The sequence below is a fragment of the Astatotilapia calliptera genome, chromosome 2 (genome assembly GCF_964374335.1).
Source record: "Astatotilapia calliptera chromosome 2, fAstCal68.1, whole genome shotgun sequence".
Lineage (NCBI taxonomy): Eukaryota > Metazoa > Chordata > Actinopteri > Cichliformes > Cichlidae > Astatotilapia > Astatotilapia calliptera.
Window position 1 is genome coordinate 35,074,471 of NC_137423.1, and position 23,397 is coordinate 35,097,867.

General features: G+C 39.7%; 2 protein-coding genes across 17 annotated transcripts in view; one reads left to right on the top strand and one right to left on the bottom strand.

Annotated features, from left to right (window-relative positions):
- map7d3 (MAP7 domain containing 3) overlaps positions 1-8,293 on the top strand; it is a 28,114-nt gene extending 19,821 nt beyond the window's left edge. For 10 of the 15 annotated variants that reach the window (XM_026145172.2, XM_026145196.2, XM_026145212.2 and 7 more), the window contains 10 exons: positions 1,476-1,615; positions 3,575-3,702; positions 3,797-4,014; positions 5,392-5,521; positions 5,836-6,121; positions 6,324-6,377; positions 6,473-6,542; positions 6,730-6,877; positions 7,244-7,530; positions 7,617-8,293. In XM_026145172.2, the coding sequence (XP_026000957.1) occupies positions 1,476-1,615; positions 3,575-3,702; positions 3,797-4,014; positions 5,392-5,521; positions 5,836-6,121; positions 6,324-6,377; positions 6,473-6,542; positions 6,730-6,877; positions 7,244-7,530; positions 7,617-7,624 (1,469 nt within the window). In that variant the 3' untranslated portion in view covers positions 7,625-8,293. The remainder of the gene's footprint in view (positions 1-1,475; positions 1,616-3,574; positions 3,703-3,796; positions 4,015-5,391; positions 5,522-5,835; positions 6,122-6,323; positions 6,378-6,472; positions 6,543-6,729; positions 6,878-7,243; positions 7,531-7,616) is intronic. The other 5 variants (XM_026145181.2, XM_026145203.2, XM_026145234.2 and 2 more) reach the window with 1 other exon arrangement.
- A 2,133-nt stretch (positions 8,294-10,426) lies between these two features.
- Positions 10,427-22,774, bottom strand: fhl1a (four and a half LIM domains 1a). Of its 2 annotated transcripts, none has more exons than XM_026145274.2 (6): positions 22,675-22,774; positions 13,830-14,011; positions 12,689-12,866; positions 12,189-12,358; positions 11,916-12,102; positions 10,427-11,047 (listed from the first exon to the last, which is right to left on the bottom strand). In XM_026145274.2, exons 2-6 carry the CDS (start codon positions 13,983-13,985, stop codon positions 10,893-10,895), a joined length of 846 nt encoding a protein of 281 aa, XP_026001059.1. In that variant the 5' UTR covers positions 13,986-14,011; positions 22,675-22,774; the 3' UTR covers positions 10,427-10,892. The 2 variants fall into 2 exon arrangements, with proteins under 2 accessions (XP_026001059.1, XP_026001051.1); XM_026145266.2 differs by lacking the exon at positions 22,675-22,774 and adding an exon at positions 16,607-16,753.
- Between the last annotated feature and the right edge of the window lie 623 nt (positions 22,775-23,397).

Consider the following 23,397-nt stretch of genomic DNA (forward strand, 5'->3'; position numbering starts at 1 on the left):
GTTTACATGCATTTCCAAATCTGATACAATCAGTTGTTGTGTGCTGAGCTGGGCTGTGCAGGGCAGTCTTGGTCAGGAGCATTTCTCTGCCTCAGAGTAGCTTCAGGGTCCACACTAGGAGATTTACTCTAAGCTGCTTACCTATTGGTTCTTGTTACATCAAAGTAGGTCTGTTGTGCCTTTCCATGAGTTCTCATAGTGAGGCATAATATGTGTTGATATTGTGGATGCTTTAAAGCATCCTGTGTGGGTTTTTATGTCGCCCTCGATGACTGACATGCCTTAATGTGAATAAGTTTTTTGCTGTGGTGGTAATGATCAATTGCTCTATAGTGGTTGACAGCCTGCAATGATTAACATACAACCACAGTAATGAATACCTCTTTTGCCCTGGTTGACTGTGTGTTTTTATAGGTAGGAAGGGGAGTGTACTGTAAAGCACTTCAAAGCTGCAGCTGCATTTCTAGTGTTGGTTTTAGGCTGTGGCGTTTATTGAGTATTGAGTGGCCATTACAAACCTGTTAGAAGGTATAGATCCTCTGCTAAGTATAGCCCCAGTAGAAGCATGACTCATCCACATTAGCAGCAGCTCATTACAGGGTAGGTTTCATAGTCATTGCTGCGGCGCAGTATAAACTCTGAATGAATTTAGTGAACAGGCTGTGGCAGGGAGAGTTCTTTGGGTCTTGGGATTATGATGGTTAATCCCTCAATCTGACACAGCAAGCTAGTGCACAGCACCATTTCCTCTTCTAACTGCAGGCTAGACTTAACCTAATTGCTAAAGACAGTGTGTTAGAGCCTTTGCCATTACAGTGTTATAGTTATTTCTCAGTCCTGTCCTGAAACTTGAAAGGTCGGTCTCTCTCTGATTAGGAACAGTTACAGCATGACAAAAGAAAGACATATTACTCATACTCTAGTTACTGTACTCGAACACAGCAAGCAGTGCTATTTACATTCACTATGTGTTTAACGTACTAATAAATCTGTGTGATTTTTGTGTGTGTGCAGTGTCAGTGTGTGTTCTACTTTGGTGGTGGTAGGTTTTACATAATGTGTGTTGTGCTGTGCTTATGGTGCCCGGTGTTTAGATTTGTTCATGTTGTATTCAGAAGCTGCAGGGTGTTTGGGTTTTTCGCCACATTGTTGCTCCCTGCTTGTTATGTGTCTCCAGTAATTTCCAGCCCGTCCGGAGTTTCAGAAATTAAGCTATTCCCTGCGTAATGAGCTATATCTAACAAGTGGCTTTGTTTTTTTTGTGCTCTCTCTCCTTACAAAAACCTTTCATTTCTTCCATCCATCATTCTCCCTTCCTCATTCCTTCTTTCCCCAACCTTACCTCTGTATTCCCCCTCTTTTCTTAATCATTCACTCCTTTTGCTTTTTGCTGCTTTGCTGCCCAATTTGGTCGCTTATCACTCCTCCCATTGGTTGTGCTCCCATGGTCCTGCGATGACTGTGTCCTTTACCAGAGTGTCACCTGTGTCCTCGCTCAGCCTCTGCCAGCCCATTGCACCCACCCCGTGGTCCAGTGCGCAGCCGCAGCAGCGACCGACAGAAGAGCAGCATGACCACATCTGTGTCAGCCGATGGAGCCCTGGACCCTTCGATGGTATGAACACCTTCGTTTTAATAACTGAACTTAGCTTTTAATCGTTGATCTCAATTTTAAAAATGTTCTCATGTCAGAAAACTGAAAAATAATGTTCGATTTGTTTAGTATCACTTTGGATTTGCTGATGGAGTAACCTGGATGTAGGGCTTTAGCTGGCATCTCCTAATCCATATCGAAATTTCCGAGTGATCATAGACACATTTAGGTTACGCATTTGGTTGTGACTATAAGAACGACAGTGTATGTTATTCTGCTCATAGAAGATGTGCTTGAAATAATTTAATGGAGTTTTGATTATATTACATAATTAAAAAAAACATGTGTAGCAAAGCTATGGTTTTATTTCTGTGGGAAAGTTGTTAAATTTTGTTTGGAAATCATGGACAGAAAAAGTTTCAGTAGCTTACTCTTTTTTAGTAGCATTGTAGCAAGAGGGAGCACAGCAAGTAGTGCTATCTACAGTGACTGTGTGTTTAGTGTACTAATAAATCTGTGTGATATTTGTGTGTGCAGTGTCAGTGTTTGTTCTACTGTGGTGGTGGTAGGTTTTATGTAGTCTGTGCTGTGCTTGGTGTTCATATTTGTTCATGTTGTATCCAGAAGCTGCAGGGAGTTGACAGAAAATGAAAACTTTCCTACATTAAAATTTGTGCAACAAACAGAGTGGCATGGGAAATAAATTGCCCCCTTCCTGATGTATTAGTGAGTCGTCAATGCACATTTGGAGTATTTGTGATAGGTCGCACACTCTTGGGAAGGTGTAGAGGTTTCTTTATTTGTGGATAATGGCTCTTGCTGTGGTTCACCGGAGTCCCAAAGCCTTAGAAATGACTTTGCAACCCTTTCCAGACTGATAGTTGTCAATAACTTTCTTTCTCGGCTGTTTCTTTAGATCGCAGCACTGTGTGTTGCTTTTCGAAATTTATTAGCCCACTTTATTTTGTTAGACAGTTTCTATTTAAATGATTTCTTGGTTCAGCAGCTCTGACATTAAGCATGCCTGGGTGTAGTTAGAGAAAATAAACTCAGGTTTCCATAAATGTGATTAATTACAGTCATCTCATCATTTAAAGGAGGGTGGGTTACTTTTTCCACATAGAGCCAGTTAGGTTTGGATAACTAACCAGTGATCTCTGTCTAGTATTAGAATTTGTTTGATCTAAAACATTTAAGTAAGACAAATATGCAAAAAATGCTTTTTCATGTCACTGTATATGCATATATCCTGCTACATTTGCCTGTCAAAGTACTTCTGCAGGATGCTAACCATAGGGAAATGTTACTCATGCAGCTGCTCTTTGGACTTTGCTGGTCACTCATTTAAACATGGGCAAAATTTCATACTGCTGATGCTTGAGGGTCTTATCTGTATGGTCTCACTTGTTGGTCTGCCGTGCCTGGTTCTTTCTCAACCTGGCTTTCTTCCGCCTTCGCTGTGGTTGTGAAGGGCTTCATTGTCATAGTATGAAACAAAGGGATTCACAGTGGCCCGATTATGGACAAATCAGGCCATGCAAAGCAGACCCCACCCAGACCGTGGGACCCAATGTCAGAAGCCTCTGACTTTTCTCACCATCATGTTATCATCTCTCCTTAAGATGTACTGAATGGATAATGTGGATAATTGGAATTCAAAGACTTCTATTTGTATTACATCTCAATACAAACCAGTAATTGTTTTAAAGTTAATTTTCAAGACCTGCAGCAAAAGTAATCTACAAAGATTTGTAGTGAAAGAATACGGTGAGGAGTTTGTTACAAAGTAAAAGCTTTTTTGGGGGGGAATCAGTTAAAGTCATCACTAAAGTGCTTTGTTTTTCAATATGTTCTATAAATATTTCATAATACACAAAGGATTTTGTGGGAATTGGTTTTACGTTCTTGGAATAACCCTATTTGAGAGTGGTTTCATTAATACTGTCTCCACTTGTGTCCTTTTTTTTGGTGAAATTACAGAAAGATAAGAAGTTAACATCACCTGTGGGGCAACGTCCTGCCTCCCCATCCACTCCAGGTCGGCACCGTTCGCCATCGCCTGCCCCCAGTCCAGGTCCGAAGAGGACTCCTTCGCCTTCAGCACCCAAGTAAGACTCCTGCACAGGATTTGTTATGAAACACATGCATTTTCATTTGGTTTTAAGTCAGAAAATAAGATGGCACACACAATTTCTTCTGCAGGCAAAGCCCTAAGATGCGCCCAGCCTCTCCAGGCGCAATGAAACAACGCCCACCGTCTCCTCAGCCTGCATCAACCAAACCCCCACCCATCCAGAAGCCTCTCGCTCCAGCAGGACCACCAACCTTACGAAAGAGGAACTCCAAGTCCAAAGATCTATGTCCTGTTCAAGCTGTGGCTCAACAGTCCTCTGATTCCAGCAAGACCAAAGACAAAGATGGTGAGCAGTTAACAGAGAAAGATTGCTTTATGTACTGTGACTTAACAGCTATTGTCACCTGGCAGTCAGTAGCAGTATTTGCCAAGACTGTTCATTATCCTGCAAACCAGGATGTTTGTTCACTGTATTCAGACATACATTTCATTTCAGCCAGTAAAGCAGGACAAGATGATATCTTTGTAAACCAAGCTAAGTCTTAAGTCACTAAGTTAAAGTGTTTTCGGCTAATGTACTGCAGCACGTCTAGTTCCAGGTGATTACCTCCAGGTCATAATGACATATCCCTTTTTTTCAAAAATGTTGCTTCTGCAAAAAGACTGTTTGTCCTGCACGTAGTTATTGGCACATGCTTCATTGACTGCATTCAGAGGAAACTGCAAACAGAATTTGTGCTTTAAGCACAAGGGAATCACAATCACTGAACATGGTTTTATAACATGTCATTTTATTTTAGTAGACACACCATTATTGTGATTGTGTTTACATATTGCAATAAATCTCGGTGAAGCAGAAAAGGTAGCGTTTATCACCTGGAGTCGCATGCTTTAGACATTTGGATTTGCTGTTTCTTCTGCCACCTCCTGGCAGGGAAAATCGTTTTCATATGGATTTACATGCAACCAGATATCCACTGTGTGTTAAAAGCTCTAAAAGCATGGTCCAGTTTAGGTTGCACATTTATTTTTAGGAGTGTATGAACGGCGTTTACCCTGTGTCTGCTGAGATAGGCTCCCCAATGGCTGTTTTATGAGCAGTTAAGAAAATGGAAGGATGGGTTTATTCAACAGTCCAGCTGATAGATTTGTCACATTGCTTACTATGGCTTAACACACCCAATACACCCAAAACATAAATGGATAAATGGCTTGATGTGTTAACCTTTGTTGTCTAACCTCATGTATGAATTCCTGAGGAGAGTACTTCACTCAAAGCAAAGGGATACTCTGGGATTCAAGTTGAACTTTATCAAGACACTTTCTTCACTGTTCTGCTTCTGTCTTTTCTGTGATGACAAATTCTTTGTGAGCTTTGTGAGCTGCTGGTTTTCAGGACTGTCTGGAAGTCACAATAGAAGTAGCAGTGCGAATCCTCGCTGAGAGAGTATTCAAGAGTGTAGTCCAGGCCTCAAAAGGCATCCAGTATGAATCAGGGGTATGATAATGGACATGGTCTGATACTTGAGGGCAAAGGTATACCTGATGAGGGGATGGGACTTTACCATGTGCTGATGAAGGTCGGTGATGGTAGGGATGATGTGCTGCCAGAGCTTGATTTGAGAAGAAAGGTTAAAGTTGAGGTAAATCAGGCCCGTACAGCATTGACAAAGTAGCTGACAGAAAGTCCTCAACCTCTGCATTTGTCTTTTCCACCTGTCAGACTCAAAGGCTACGTCAGGCACCAACTCGGCTGCTGAGGCTGCCAAGATCCTGGCAGAAAACCGTAGACTGATGCGAGAGCAGAAAGAGAGAGAGGAGAAGCTTAGGCTACAGAAGGAGGAAGAGGAGAGGTAAGGTTATTTGAGCTGCTGGAACTGTGTTCTTGTTTGTTCCACAAGTTATCATCATAAATTATTGTTTTTATTGTGTGTTGTTTGTCTATATATGACAGAGTAACCTCATTTATGACCACAGCGTAATACCATTGACAACAAAGTTGTTTAATAACAACAGTAGTTTGGAGCTGCTTGTATTTTATAGCCACATGTGCGATTTGCATTGTTTTAGCTAATGAAACAGGCTGAGGCATACTGGTAATGAATACGAATAATTTTCATTTGTCAGGATACGTTAAATTAAGAGGTGCCATTTTTGACTATCTTAGGTTGAGAAAAGAAGAAGAGGCACGATTAGCAGAAGAGGCTCGATTGAAACGTCTGGAGGAGGAAAAGCAGCTTGCAGAGGAGAGAAAACTTAGGGAAGAGGAAGAGGCTCGCCTAGCAGAGGAGGAACGGATTAGGCTGGCAGAGGAGGAAGCACAAAGGCAGGCTGAGCTCCAAAGGGAACGCGAGGAGGCCGAGGCCAAAGCCCAGGAGGAGGCAGAAAGAGTTCGTCAGGAGAGAGACCGCATTATGCAGCAGAACCAACAGGAGCGTATGGAGAGGAAGAAGGTATGATGGGTGCATCAACTTTTTAAATTTTTGTTTTGGGCCTTGATTCATCGACGTGTCATTAAATAATTTTGTTTTGACAAGAAGTTACATCGAGAGTCAGTTTTTTAACCATCAGTCTCTCCTTTACCCAAGAGTCCAGATCACATTGGCAAAGTAATTACTAGAAATTAATTTCTAACCTAACTTCTTTCTGTTACAGAGAATTGAAGAAATAATGAAGAGAACTAGAAAAGGGGACCAAAATGATTTAAAGGTGAGCTCACATTCAGTCAACCCATTTGGTCGTATTTGTGATTTTTGGAAAATTCCTTCACAATCAAGGTCGGTTAACATTTGTCTCCTGTGTAGAGAGATGATGATAAATGCACACAGGAGAATGAAGATGAGGAAATGGACCAGATAAACTATGAAACTAAAAGTAAGAGTTCTCCAGTCTTTTTCAGCTAAGAATCTAAATATGCTGAGCGACTTTCATTATTTGTCTGTAACTGCGAATGTATCTTCTTACTTTCAATGTACTTACATATTGCTTGAGTAAAATTACATATATTTCTATGCGACTTGTGACATATCTAATCTGTGTTTTCATTGTCGCCCTAATACAGTAACAGAGATTGACAAAGATGAGAGCTGTCTGTCCTCCGGTGAGCCTGCAACAGAGCGAGAAGAGCCTCTGGGCCACACGGACGAGACATCAGAGACAGACAAGGAGAATAACAATGGCACAAGCACAGATGAGACTCAGGCAGAAAGGTACAACTGTAGAGAAACCAACAAAACCCACAAACTGAGTTACGTTTAGTCATCTAAAACTGCCTCAAATAGTTGGCACTTTTCTTCCTCACAAAATACCTCGGTATTACAAGTTAGCTAACATGTCAGAGGTGGGACAAGATTTTCTCACATTATTAAACTGTTTCGGTATGTTAGTGAAGCCAAAGACTCCCATCTCATATTTTACAGTTTGGCTTCTAACATTTTACAGAGAAATACATAAAATACATTACATTTCAGATCTTTTTTTCTCTCTTAAGAATCAGATTTTAGTTCAGATGTATTTCTATTAAAATACAAAAACCTATAATAATCTCTTACTCTCCCTTGGTTCCCCTTCTTCAGTCCAGTACCTGAGGGTCGCCTTGTCGAGGGTTCTGAGTTCACGAATGAGCAAGACTCTACCAAGTTGGTCTCCACAGTCAATGGAAAATCCAACCAATGGAGCTTTGAGGAGCTCATTGACCTTAACGGCCACTCCAAGTCTCGACCCCTCCTTGAGGCGGGGGACTGTAACAATGTCTTGATCAATTGTGACGGGAGCTCAGATGGAACCAGAGTAGCCTTTGAAGACAATGAAACCCCCATCAGCACGCTGCATTCCTCCAGTCAACCCTTAGAAGCCCTGCCAGGTGAGCTGTCAGTCGCTGATGACTCCGATGCTGCCATTGTCTAACTTAACAACTGACAAGAACTCTCGTGTTTTATGTCCCTCCAGAGATTTGACGTCTGCGGCGTCGCTGAGAAGCCTCTTATTGCTGCACTCCTAAAGTTCCTGTCCAGTTGACCTCCTTAAAAATTCTGTCAATTCCAAGCAGCTTTCTCCCCTTTCTCCTCCTTTTCCAGAGGGAGGAGCACAAGGTGAAGTGGAAAGACCACCCAAGTGCTACGTTTGCACCCTACATGATGAGGAAACTATGTATTGAAAGTATATATTAATAATTGTGCTTCAGGGAAATGCTGTCTGTTCTTTCCACATGCTTACCCTGGGTCTTTTTCCTCTTCCTCTTGTGGTTTTTAGTTCTCCAGATTTTTTTTTTTTTTCTCAATTTTGTTCAGTTTTGATGATTTTTTTTTTTTTTTTAAAGTGTTTGCTTTTGTCAGGGGTGCGTTGTTATAATTTATTAATTTTGGCTTCTTTGATATTGTAATTATTGTTATCAAATGTTTAGTCTTTTTTTCTTCTTGTGAGAATATTCCAGGACACATGCACAATAGATTTTGTGAATTATTCTTAATTAATGGAAGAAATTGTTATACGTTCTGTTTTGTTGGGGTTTGGTGGAGGTGGCATCACAGGTTCTCCATGTGACTGATCTAAATTTACTTGACAGTCTACTTTTTGCAGCAACATGGCCTTACAATTTTTTTTCCCTCCTTTCTAATTTTTTAAAACAATTTTTTTTTTTTCTTGCATGCACAGGTTAGCAGTCCCTGCTAACCTCGGGATTGGCTGTGTTAATACATTACTTGACTGGGCTTTTGCCATTTCATCCCCCTCCTTGATTTTTTCCCCCCCTTTCCTTCTTTGGCCACTAGAGGGCTTCAGCAGCACAGCAGTTGCATTTGAAGGCGAACCATGTGTAGATCCACATGTTCAGTAAACTTTTTGCACTTGTTTGAAGCTCACGGTTGGTTTAGGTTTTCCTTTTTTTTCTTTTTTTTTTGCATTTGTATATAGAATACAAGTTTACTAATATTGTACTTTACAAGAGTCCTAGCTGGGTCCGGTTTTAGTGTCATTTGTGGCGACTCCTCCAACTGTTTGAATAACCATACCTGTAACAGACTGTCACAAGACAGAGGTGAAATCCAGTAGTTTATTTTTAGCTGCTTCTGAGCTTCTTGACATGGTGTTTGTTACTAAACTGAAACTAGGAATCAGGCTTTCAATGATCCGGTTTTAACTTGAGCTTTAGTTCCCGCTTTGTGATTCATTCTTCTGTGTGCTTCATCATCAGTTCCACTTCTTTCCAACTAACCACCATCTAAATATCCTGTCAAACTAGCTGCTACATATGACAAAATGCATTTCAACTATTTTTGTAGTATACAATTTTGGCTGTTGGTTTCTATATGAAAATGCATTTCTACATATATTTAAGTGTTATTATATTGTGTAAATAATCAGTATTAGGCAAATGAAGCCATGTTTAGGATGGAGTGGCTCAGGTTGTGGAGAATTCAAGAGTCTGTGTAAATGACTATTCGGTTTCAGTTTGACTGGTGCCGTGTGACGGGGTTGCCAGGTTCTGTTTGGCCTACCTGGCAACCTTTATGTCCCCTTTCACAAGAGCTCAACAAAACTGGGTGGCAATCTACTTTGTTTCCTAAGTTTCAGCTCTGTATCTGCAAGCGCTAATTCTAAATTTTGCCTACAAAAAAGACTAAACCAGTTGAGATTTGGATGACAGACAGAGCCATTTTTGTCCTTACAAACACATCTAAACCCATGATATGAGTCATAGATGTGCCTCTCAGTGCTTTTACTGTCATCAAAATGCAATTAATGTCACGCAAAAGGATGTAGGGGTGTTGATTGGTCGTTGCAGGTGCGTCTGCTCAGGATTCAATTGTTCTACTGTAGAATAAGGAGGGCACTTCCACCCGACAAAACCTGACGTGGGTCAGGCTGGTTGTCTGGTTCTTTGTTATTCATGAAATGTTGAATTTCTTGATGCTTGAAAAGTCCAAGCACGAGGTTTGAGACCTTGAACTTTTGCCTTTTTCTCTGCTGGCTTACTAAACTCTCTCTGTACATATAAGGAGTCTGAGCTTTTTAGCTTTTCAGCTTTGATTAATAAGCTCAAAGAATGTAACAGACTCCATAAACCGTCCTGCAATATTTACCACGTCTCTGAGCTTACGCGCTTTTAGCCATCTTATGTTATTCTTCTAGGACGCATGAGACTTTTTGCACTGTCACAAGTTACCCTTCTTTAAACAAAGCACGTATCTGAGGACTTTACAGACTCCTGGGGGAGCTGTGTAAACTTTCATAAAGAAAAAGTCATTTATGTAGTTCTGTCACTTATTCCCATCCAGATGTTTTAGCCTCATTCATAACCTGAGCCTTAGATCTTTCATACTCCACTTTGCTTTCCTGAATACACCTAAGGAGTGGTTATAGTTGCTGCTTGAACACATACGGTGTCTGCATGTTACAGGGTATGGATGCAGAGCTCACAGCACGTAGTCCTCAACATCATCTATAATGTTAGGTTAGAACGGTGCCTTAGATTAAGATTTAGTGTGGGTTGTTTGTTTTGGGTTTTTTTATTGTTTCACAGTCAACTAAGAAAGCTTCTCCTTACCTCGGCCTCGACAATCATTCTACTCAACAAGGGCAACTTTGTGAATATGAATATTTCTCTAGACGTTTTACTAACAATGCCCTGTCCACATATTACATTTGTACTGTAAATATATCTAAAGTTTACTGAGATACTGACTGTTAAAACAATAAAGCCTTGAAAAAATATGTTTCCATTTCTTGCTGTGAAGAGGAAAAATGGGGCTTCATATCAGTTTGTTTTTATTCATGTTTTGCATTTAATGTCACTCATTAAGAATACATGAGCACTTTATATTTCAGTATGGGTTCATCTAAACAGTTTTCTCGTTTTCTATTTGTGCATTCAGAGATGTAACAGACTATTAATCAAAGCTGGTATGTATTAGCAGCAGGAAGCATATTAAAAGCATTTTCCCCCCCAAAAGATTCCAGTAAGCCACTGAAAAGACTTTTGTCTCAATAGGCTCTACAAAATCCTGTATTAGATATATAGTGCACATCACAAACCCACAAAGAAAATACGTCATGTTAGTATCCAATCCCTGACTCTGAAACAAGCTGCAGTTATGTTTACATGGATAAATGCAAGTTAATTGACACAGCCTGTAGTTTGGCAACCTTGCAAATTTTTGTCAAAAAGTCAGTTTAGGTGTTAACTCCACATCATCAAATTCTCAGATGCACAACAGTTTGCACATTTTACAGCTTCTTAGCACAGTCGGGGCAATAAATGTGCTCTCCATTGATGACAAAGCGCTTGTTGGCCAAGGAGAGGGAGCACTTCTTGCAGTTGAAGCAGTACTCATGCCAGGACAATCCCTCATAGTTGACCACATTGGTGCCGTGGCCAAACCCTGCACAGAGACACATGAGGGTGTTTTTTAATACAAAAAAAAGGATGTTAACATAAAGCATAGGTGTCAAACTCTGGCCCGCGGGCCAAATTTGGCCCGCGAAGCCATATCAAATTACTATCAGAGCTGGCCTACTGGTATTATACAGCTAATATATATATATTGTTTAGTATTAAGCTTTGCTTGTTCCATATTCAGTTTTTTAGCAAAATGTGTTTGAGTCCATAAGAAAAGATTCATTCTTATATCTGGAGGAATAAATATATTTCAATAAATATTAACGTTAGCCCGCGACTTTGTTCCAGTTTTGAATTTTGGCCCACTGTGTATTTGAGTTTGACACCCCTGACATAAAGCATAAAGGCCAAAACATGTAATACATGATCTTACCGTTTGAGACCAAAACAACATGTAAGAGCTAAAGGATTAAATTTAAAAGGGGAAATTGCGTAAGGAGGGAAAAGCTCCCTATCATTGGCACTAATCTCCATTTAAATCCAAGTGCTTATTCATGCATTAGTCATTTATTATGCCTGCCATAAGACAAATTGTAATATTTTTGCTTGTTCAGCTGACCTGCTGTGTGCTGCCTGAACAAATTGAAGTTGTGCTGAAAGTTTATTGGAAGTAATTTAAATGGTTGTCTGCCAGAGATGAAAACAAAGTGTTGCCCTTTTCTTGCTCTCAGATACAATAAATGTCTAACTATATAACACAGTACTTCTAAACCTTACTCCAAACAACGTTGGTCTTAAATGAGTGAGAAACAACACGAAGAAAGTACGCAAAACATTTTAGATCATTTTTTTAAAATGAATCCCAGCGCACATTATGTAGACAACAAAACAAATGATGATGCTTCCCTGACCTGTTATTGGGTTCTTGCAGCCATGGCACTTCTTGGCCACATCAGTCTTGTAGCAGTCCACGCAGTAAATGTTGTCCTCATGAGAAGTGAAGCGAGTTCCTGCCAGAGATTTATGGCAGGTTTTGCACACGAAACACTCGGAGTGCCATGGCTGGTCCTGGTAGCTGATCCCTCCAGAGGTGATGGGCTTGGAAAGGCAGATATTTTGATTCTGATGTCAAACACAACGGGATGATAACTAAATGTAGAGAATGATAAAGTCTGTGCTTGTACCTGCTTGCAGTGGAAGCATTTCTTGGCAAACTTCTTTTCGTGGCAGGGAGAACAGTAGATGTCCTCACCCTTGGCCAGGAAACTCTGTGTGCGGATTGGCTGCTTGCACTCAATGCAGGTGAAGCATTCCTCATGCCACACCTTGTTCTTGTACTCCACGTTCTGAGATCCTGAATAACAAGATGATTGAAAACGAATTATCTGGGCTGAAAATTTGCTTAGTCTATAACGAGGAGGGACATTATGTATATATATATATCAGTGCCCTGTCTGATATTATCATATGTACTATCATTACTATCAAGGTTCATGCTACCTTGTTGTATCCGAGGGAATTTTTAAAATGAAAGAATTCATTACATCCTATAACTTTTGCCGTGTTTATTAAAGTGTTGTTGTTGTATGCGCAAAATAATGTTCTATAGAAAAATTATTACCCACAGAAATAATGTCATGAAAACTTTTCAGAGAGAAAAGGTGTGTATATGGTGCAAACCCACCTGGCATGACCACCTTGTAGCAGCCCTGGCAGCGATTGCCATCCTCTCGGGAGCCACACTTGCCACACATTATCTTCCCATCATCCCGAGCGCTGAATGCCTCACTGGCCAGTGACTTGTAGCACTTGGCACAGCGGAAACAGTCCTCATGCCAGTAGCGGTTCTTGTGGTGCAGCTCCTGAGGGGGAAAAGCAGGGGTGGGGAGGTGAGCAGAGGTGCCCTCACTAAGTCCTGATGCAGACCTCATTAAAATGGAGTTTGTTTACTCATCATGTGGACTGAGGCTCAGGGGCCGAATAGAGAACAAACCTATGTGACTGGCATAAAAGTGGTAATGAAGTGAAGTAGGATGTGGTGAGCCATGAAGGAGTTAGAGGTCTGAGAGGGTGGAAATGCACAATGAGGTATATAAGCTCCATTATTAGGAATGACACATCTTTTCACACAGTTAACTGCCTGTGACCGAGTACTAAGAGCATTTTCAAGGCAGAAGTCGGTGCTTTATAATAGCCAGACCTCAAGTTACAGCCAGAGAGCACTCTGAACATATAGTACATACAGTTAGGTCCACAATTATTTGGACAAGCAGCAACGTCAAGCAAATATTGCCTTCAAAGGATTTTGAGGAAGTTATTAGGAACAATCCCGTATGTCAGGTTATTTTAATTTGTCCAGTTACTTTAAGACCCTGTGAATAAAATTGGCTGTTACACCTAAACTGTTTATAATTTAGTTAAAAGCCTTGAATTAAAGCTGACAGTCTGCACTTCAGTCACGTTTATTCAAAAGCCTCAATGACGATTTACATCTACAAAAGGCATTTTAAAATTTAGATAGCTGCCACCCAGGGTCTACTCAGCATGGCTGATGTGAAAATGGCCTATACGCAGATCAGAAGTCTCCTTTCTCTACAAAATGACCTTTAAAATGTTTTTATTTTGTCCTTGGAATCTGCGAGGAATATCTAGAAAGCTTCCGAAACCCTAATCCATTTTAGGATCTTTGCACTTAACCAAATAAAAGTACAAATATTAAGTATAATAGCATTTAGGATATATTAATTTGTGTAAGAAATCTTTACATTACACTCAAAGCTTAAACAAAAAAAAAAATCATTCTTTTCCATCCACACTATTTTCACCTTGGAGTCAGCACCAATGGGGCGTTTGCACTCTGCGCACGTATTGGCGCAGAGCTTATCAAAGCACTTGGTGCACACGTGCTTGTCATCCTTCTTCACATACTTCTTGCCATGCAGATTGTCACGGCAGTAGTAGCAGTCAAAGCGATCAGTCATGGTGGAGGTTAGATAACTCCTGGGACCTGTGAGGAGACGAGAGGAGGAGAGTGTCACTGAATGTGTACAGAGAATCTGCTCTCCACGTTTAGGTCTGCCTACATGGCTGGATGTTTCCTTGTAGCACCAGCAGGGGGCACTGTTGCATTTTCTACAGCATGGAATCAACATATGAAGCATTCTGAACCCCTTATAGTAGCAGCTCAGAAAGTTTGAAGTTGCTTATATTGACAGGTTGAATATAAGCAACAATAAATTCCACCCACATATATGCATATATACATCTGACCTCTTAACCTAAAAAAATAGATGCTGAATTTATATTTAGTCTTCAGTGGAAAGATGTATATGTTTTTTCTGCTTTCCCATTGAGACACTATGACATGTGGCTCTAACAGCAGCATACCAAACTGATGAGAGAAGTGTGAGTGAGGGAAAAAAGCAGCCCACAGATGTCTACTTGTTGATTGCAGGTTTCCTGGCCTGTAGACTTTTTTTTATCAAGCTCTCCCTGGAAAGCTTATTTTTAGACGCATTCCCTTCACCCCCTCCACCTCAAAGCTGTCTCCCCAGAGCCCCGGCCCACATTCGATCTTTTGTCTTGCGTTTTGGTCAGATCACTTTATTAGATGATATTGTAAACTTTGTGTCAGAGTGGCTTTGCTACTTTATCGGTCAACATTCCTGCATTCCTGTCACAGTTGACATCCAGCGTGAGTAATTTTCTGGAATAAATAGTTATGCATAGTGTGGACAAATAAGCACTATCTAGATCACTTTAAAAGCTTATCTGGAAGCCAGAAAGGGTAGCTGAACAGTCTGTGAACTTTAGAAAAATTGATTTATTTGGATACACAGATATCATTTTAATCCGATGCAACAGCAGCTATGGAGGAAACAATGCAGGGTATGACAATTGTCCCAGTAACCATAGGAGCAAAGAAAACATTTATGCAGGGAGCTATTTAAGTAAGATGTGGTTAAAAAAATAAAAATAAAAGCCACGTGAAAGCGATGCGAGGTATGTGGTGTGCTCTGTTCTGCAGCTGTGCTCAAGGGATAAAGACTGGACTGGGGACTGAGCAGTGACACGCCTTACTCCACCTAAACTCACCCCCTTGTAGCATTTCATGGCAAAACCCCCTTCAGTCCAACACAGTCAACCTTGTCAAATCACACACAGTACACATTACTAAGCCCAGCAAGCCCGGAGATCTATTTTAGACTTGGACACTCTATTTAAAGTCCATTGACCTTCCAAAGTGGACAAATGTAGATGGATGGAGACTGATGACTGCTGGGACTATGCAGCTATTGTGGCTCCAGCTGACACATTCCCAGTACTTTAATCTGCTGTTGCAAACAGCGTGACAGCTGCCCCCTGTCAAACAGCCGTGATGTACAATGATGCTCAGCTGTGGTGGGAGAGGTCTATACCACTGTGCTCCCTTCGGGGAGGAGTCTTCTTTAGTGGGAAAGGTCACAGTGAGATCACTTCAAGAAGTGAGTCAAACACTGGACAGACTGAATATCAGCCGAAATAATATCTGTTGAAGTGTTCTGTTCTTTAACATTCCTTAAAGAAAACTGAAAGTGTTCCCATCTTCATGTGAAAGTGTTATAGAGGTAAAGGTGCATGGCAATAACAATTTCCAAAATTTCAAAATAGGCCCCTGAACACTTTTAAACAGTCACTACATAATTGAACATCCACACATTGTAATATTAAACCACAAATCCATAGTACAACATGGCCTTTTCATGATGATACAATCTAATGAGGAGTTATTGGGTCTATTAAGTTATTTTACTGCAGAAAAATACAAAATTATATATAGACAGACAGACAGACAGACAGACAGATAGATAGATAGATAGATAGATAGATAGATAAGCTATTTAACAATCACGAACCCGTCCTCTAAAATGAGCATTGTGAGTTGAATCATGGCCTTTTAAACACTGTTTCAATAAATACTGAATATTATATTCATGCAGAAGGTAAAATTCATTGCAGGCTGTTGTGTTCATCTGCATCAGCTTCAGGTAAAATAAACTGGCATACTTATCACATAGTACAATTGACTAACATTTATTAAATGCTTTTTCTGTGGAGATATATATATATATATATATATATATATATATATATATATATATATATATATATATTTTTTTTTTTTAACATTTCATCTAAAATAAATAAAGTACAGGGAATATTTGAGCTTTAATTGTGGTGTTAATTTACTCATCCACCTTCTGAAGTGAAAAAAAGTTCCTTGAATTCAAGTTGTTTTGTGTTTTTTTATACATGCTTTCCCTGGTTTTGTTTTGATCCAAAGGGAAATGTTATATCTGTATCAGAACTTCAGTGAAGTTTTTCATTAAACCACCTGAAGATGTTAAAACTGATCATTTAAAAATAGCCCGTATTCATATTACAGGTGAGGTTGTTTCACACATCGAGAAAATCTCAGTGGACCTGCTCCGTTTTTCTGAAAACAATCAGAAGAAAACACACTGACTTCATTATCTGAAAACAGACCTGTTCTTCTTACCTGTTACAAAAACATTTTGCATCAGATTAGAAAAACCAAAAAAAACAGGCAAAAAGTTTTTACCTGAGTGTCTGTATGTCATGTTTGCGTTCCAGAAAGGCCGAAAAGAAGAACAAGAAAAGAAAAGGAAGACAAAACAGGGTCAGTAGCATCCACAGAGGGTCGAACCTGGAGACCACACATCTTGTTAAGAAATGGGGGCTGTATATACCCCTTTGTGACCCGACCCCAAATCCAAATCCAACCTTCACCCCTCCTGTCCTTTTTAGGGAATGCATTAGAGAATAGATGGATGAGAGAGAGAGAGAGTATGATGCAGAGATTAGGTGATTCAGATTGGATTCCTCTGCTGTAACATCAGCAGGTGAAAAAAAAAGGAAAACACAGCCTGGGGGGTTTGAATGATGACCGTGAGGGATAACAGATACTCCCACTGCCCTGACTTTAAATGTTTTGTAAGACTCTTCAGAAGATGTACAGCTGATATGTGGGATGATTCAAAGGGATGACTCACAAGAGGAACAAGTTGATATTGATTGAGATGAGGAGGGCAGCTGTTTAGTGGAGAGTTATATAAAGATCTCCTCTTATATATTCATGAGTGGATACTATGGAAAAAACTAGTGGAGTTTGAAGAATAGAAAAAAAATGAAGCCAAGAGTGCTGAATTCTTTCTCTGTTATCTCGTTGATTCAGATTTCAGGAAAGAATATTGTATTTAAATCCAGAGGAAACACCCACACATTCCTCACTAATACTGTTGCCAAAAACAAATTCTCCTCATGCAGTTACAATACTTAACCCAGACCAACAACTGAAACAGAAACATTTGTTATTATTAACAAAACATGAGGCCAAAATGATTAGATATTATTTTACAGGAACAACAGACAGGTTCCCAAGTCATGAGTAGAAAAAAACCCCCTTCTGGTTAGCAAACAGCAGATATGGAACAACATTATCATTTATTTGGAGCTATTTGACCACCGGATCAATCAGTATATCAAATATAACTAATATGTTCACATTACTTTAGCTCTGAGATGGTCTATGAAAACTCCTTGAGGTAAATACCTGTATCAAAATGTTCCACTATGTTAGCCCGTTGTTTTGCAGGTCGTCTACAACATATTTTTATAACAATTTTAAAGAAACTACCTGTATGCTGTTTCCTAAAACAAAGATATAAAAGCATTATGAGTAAATTAAAACAGTAAAGTTGTGTTCTAGTGTTTGACCTAATGTTATGTAGGAAATAAGCTTCCTTACATTCAGTTAACTTCCACTGTTTCTACTAATACCAGAAACATTATGGTCACCATCATCTTGTTTTCTCATCATCTTGTCAGCTCAAATGCAGAACTACAGAGAGCACTTTCTTCTGATTCATTCAAGCTTTTAGACTCAGACAAGTTTAAAGCCAGAAATATGAGACCACGATGAAAATTAAAGGAAACTGAAAGCCCACAGACTAACAGAAAGTAAAATCTAATGAGTTGGGAACCATAAAACTCTCTATTTACTCCCTAACTAGTGTATAGAAAAGAAAATGTCCTATGTTGCTCACAAAACACATCTAAATATACACACAAACTAGTGAGTGTGTGTCTGTGTGCTTGTGCCACACTGTTTAAAGGGCATCTGGTTGTAATTACAGATTCGATTTGGTCCATTACCATAGAACACAATATTACATTTGTTCTCTTTTATAATCTGTCACGCAATTACTGCAAACCCACAAAGACTAATCAATATGTCGAGAGGCGCCATGACTCTCCAGCCTATAAAAATCTCCAGGAGATGGTCTGCTCAGGAAATCTGTTACTTCTCAGTTTGTTTGCATACTTAACTTTAAGTCTTGTTTCAGATTATTATGTCTGTAACCAGATAATTTTGCCCCACATCCTTTTTCTCCTTTAGTTTGTTTGGATCATCTATCTTGGTCTTTATCTCTTTGTCTGCACTGCGATGCATTCCTCTCATCGTTGCCTTGACTTCATGTGAATTTTGATCATAAGGGGTGGGGCAAACTGGAAAGGTCACAGTCTAACAGTTTGATAAACTGGATAACTGATAATGGAGTAATTATGATGGCGTGGTAAACGGTGGATTTTTCTTTTTTTGTCTTTCTCTTATTATTTTTTAACCAGTAGAGGTCCAATATTAAGGTACACACTCTGTCATTTAGAAGGTTTTATACATCAGGACATAATAGAAAAATTACCTCATCCAGATATTAAAATTTAAATTTCCTTACATAGGTAAAACCTCAAATGAAGAACAACACATGACACAGTGTACATCCACGTTTCATTAACTTGCAGAACTGCCTGCAATAAGTTAAAGTAATTGTTTTCTGCATGACTTTATCAATCTCTCACATCATTGTGGAGGAATTTTGTCCCACTTTTCTGTACAACGTTGCTTCAGTTCATTTGCAGGTCTTTTAAGGTCTCGCCGCAGCATTTCAGTCCGGTTGAGGTCTGGACTTTGACTAGGCTTTTGCAACACCATGATTCTTTTGTTTTTCAGTCATTCGGCTGCATATTTGTTCCTCTGCTTGGGATCGTTGGCCTGCTGCCTGCCCCCATTTAGGTCAAAAGTCAGCTGTCAGACAGATGGCTGACAACCTAAAACGTCACCCTCTGCCACCTTGCTCGACAGTTGGTATGAGGTATTTGTGCTGACATGCTTTTTGGTTTCCTCCAGACATGGTGTTCTGCATTATGGCCACACATCTCCAATTTAGTACCGCCTGTCCAAAGGGCATTGTTCTATAAGTCTTGTAGCCTGTTCAGATTCAGCTTTTCAAACCTAACATGCTAACAGCATCTGAGGCGTAGCACTTCGGTTTTTGGTGTTTTTTTGCAGTTTCTCTGAGCATCCCAAAGCCTGGCAGTATGGAAATGACCCCGTAACCCTTCCTAGACTGACAGGCAGTAACAATTGCTTCTTTGAGATCATTGCTGATGTCTTTCCTCCTAGGCATTCCATTAAGACACAACTGAACGCTCCAGAACAGCAAACTACCAAAATCTCTGCTGTTATAGATGTGCTCACATTTACTGACGATCAGTGATTCAAGTGCATTTGATTCAAGTACCTGGCTGCTACTTATCCTTTTTTGGGAAACCCAAACAACCCCTGGTCAGCTGACTCACTAAAATATGTTCCAAATAAGAAAATCCTGGTTGGTGATGTAATAAATTTGCCATTTTTATATTTAGAGAAAAAAGGAGGACAGAGGCTGTAAAGTCATTCACAATGCTAATGGAAACAGACAGTAATCCAGGCAGTAATATGCCCTCTCACACAGTGTGTGTACTTTTGAAACTGCTCCTGTTGTAAGACGCAATGAATTTGATGAATTTTTAGGTGGAGGTTTCAAGCTCATTATCTAACACCTCTCTAAGCTGGCAGCGCTGAGAAACAGGAAATCTGGCCTGTACTTCCTGAATAATAGCAAGTCATTTGGGGTGACTGACATAGGCAGCCACCCTCATTCTCATTGTTACCAACAGCAACAAAACCCTTGTCTATTTGTCTGAGAGCTCATTTCTCAACATGACCTCGTGTCCTGGACATCTCAGTGTCTCAGTCACCCTCCAAATCTGGTTAGTGGGCAGACAGCCTGAGCCACACTATCTTTGTCAGGGGAACAGTGAATCACCAAACACACACACAGAAACACACACACAGCGACATAGCACACCAACCATTTGTTCATGTACGGAGCCGTGTTACAAGATGGACATAAGGTCAGGATGAGACTGCAAGACCCAAACACGCCGAGGTCAAATATATTCTAACGAAAAGGCCACAAGGGACGGTCGATCAACACAGTAACACCCGTTAAACTAATACATCTTAGATGTGAGTGTTGCTAACACGCACACAGTCACGCACTATAACTTTCAGACTAAAGCTAAAAGTTCGTTTCCCTGGTGCTCATTGCTCTCACATGGCTCAAGCCTCTAAACATAAAGAACTTATTTCTTTCTGCTGATGCAAGGAGCGATAGTTTACAGAGAAGAAGAAATCCAGTTATGTACTTGACAATGGATTCAATATTTAATTAATGATAAAAAGTAAAGGTGAAATATCCCCTGTCAGTTTCTGTGGTTCGGTCAGCGTTCTGGTTGTCAGAGTAAAACAATGTTATACTTGTATGTACAAAATAATGTCAAAGAGTGAAAGGGTACCATTTATTTTTTAAATTTCATAGTCTTTAACCTACTTCTACAGGCCAAATCACACCATGATGTATGTCATCATAATTATTTGTTGAATGATAATGATTGCTGAATTAACATGAACTAAAGTCATACTTTCCAAAGTGCACGACTTTTCACTCAGCTGCATTTAACCGACGGCTATAGCAGTTGTATAAAAGCATATACAGAACATAAATATAGCTATTTGAATCTGCTGAACTCAGTCCCACATCATGCTTGTGTAATGACTGTAAACTGGCACATTTTGCACACTCGTGCACTTAATTGCACATAACTTTAATATCAAGCAGTGCAAATTTGCTCTTTTTGTGTTGATATTGAACTTGTATATAAAAGAATTCAAAAATGTTAAATTATTTATTTAAAGGCATGCAAATCATGCATACATTTCAATGTTTTTTTAAATCATGAACTGTTTTGTATGGATAATATTTAAAAACAAAAACAAAAAAACAACAACAACAAAAAAAAGAACTTGTATATAAAAGACCGTATAACAACATGATCTGTCCTTTCTAAATGATAAAGAATCCCAATCATATTTTTCTCAGCGATTTTCTGTTTGTTTTTTGTGTGGCTAAAGAAGGAAAATAAAGGAGGACTAGTACATCTACACAGAGCACAGAGAGGATATTACTTCCTCTCAGCGGGGTCGGCCCACACAGATAAACAAGCAGCATTGCCTATTTAGGTTCTGGGCTGGTGAGAGCGCCGTTTCATGCGTTTCAACAACTTAGTCATCGGCACTCAGGCACAACCTCTTTGTTTGTCTCTCTCTTCACTCTGTCTGAAAGAAATGATGGAACTTCCCTCTTAACTAAAGTATGTCTCTGTCAGGATAAACTGCTGGCTTAATGCCCCCACCCCCCACCCCAGTTGTCTAAGTGTGGCAGATGTTGATGGAAAGGTACCCTCAGAGGCACTGAGACATAGCACTTTAAATGTATATCAATCATATATCACATATCAGGCTTTATAAATGAATAATCTGTCACTCTCTGCTTGGATGTGTACACTGCTTTTATGCTGATTTTACTAAAAGTTAAAAAAAGAAAAAAGACTTAGACAGGAGGAACATATAACCATGTGAAAAAGTCTTTTCAGTTTGAAACTGGGTTAATTTATGTCCCATCTAAGTACAACGTTTTTATGGATTTTGAAGGATGGTGAAGTCATACTGGAAACACAAAAAGGTCCAGTGTTCCAAAGAAAAAGCTGTAATCTCCAGGTCTCTTTAATGACATCATGCATTTGGTTTGGCAGCTGCCCAAACGGGAAGGGAGGAGATGGTAAGCTGGTTTATGTTGTAACAGTTTATGGCCACACATCATACCTTTGGGTTTTGCTCTTCATTATACAAACAAAAACTTATCTGTAGCACATATATGTCAGTACAAACTGCTACTAGATTTCCAATCCAAAGCAATATTCTTGCAACTATTCTTATTAGTGTAAATGAGTTATATCCAGATATTATATAGTATATAAGAGTTCCTCACAGATTACCTTAGAATTAGTTCATTTGCTAATAAAAGTAAGCATAAGCATATATCTATAAACATACGGCATACATAAAAGAACATTTTCTTCTTCATTTAAATATATGCGGACTGACGCCCCAAACAAAGCGCATCACCTGTTGCGTGTCATAGTGCGTGAAATTAAGGAGCTGATTTCAGAGTAATTCAAGCATGTTACCTATTTCCACACCGACCCTTTGCGTCATTAACTTAAATGTCTGAAATGTCCGTCCGATAAGGAAGAAAAGTAACAATTACGCATTTTAAGTAAGTAAGTTTTTGGCACAAACATCCTTGTGATAAATCGCTCCTTGTTTCACATAAACTAAAGCGAACTTTAGCAGCTACCTAATAATGTACTGCGGTTTGGACTCACCTTTGCAACGCGTAAAGATGAGCGCCTTTCACTCTACGCCAGCAGTGCGTCCAGTGGGTTTGGCCGAGAGGTGAAATCTGCTGAGGCGACGAGGCTTTAAAGACAGGGGGAGCAAAGGAAGAAAAAAAGCTTGAGGACATCAGCCAAACCTCTGTAAGCGCTCATAAACAATGACCTCAGCCAGGAATTTACAAGCCCTCTTAGCGAAGTTCTCGTCGGTCCTGCAGTCAAGACAAACGAATCGTTTATCATTTATCTGCATCAACGAGCACTGACACTTTTACATTCATTAGTGAGTGTCACGGCAGGTCTGCGCTACAGGAAACCTGTGGTATGAAATTATTAACGCTCGCTACATTTATTTTCATTTTTTCATCCTACAAAAAAAAAAAAAAAAAAAAAAAAAAATAGCCTGACTTGTTAACTTCACACACTTTTTGTCCCACTTCTGTGCTGGTCTCACTTGCCTCCTTCTTTGGTAACGAATAGACGAATAACATCAAGATGACTCATTCTAAAACTCAAAGTAAATACTTGCAGCTTGCAAGCTTAAGCCCCAAGGTTCTTCCAGCACAATTACAAAGTGATGATTAAATGCTGAAAAGGTGCTGCTCTTATGTAACACAGATGGCACCTTTTATAGCCGTAACCGCCAATCATCGCTTGAACTTCATCCATATCCATCCACTGAGAAACACCAGGCCTGTGAAAAAGATGACTGAT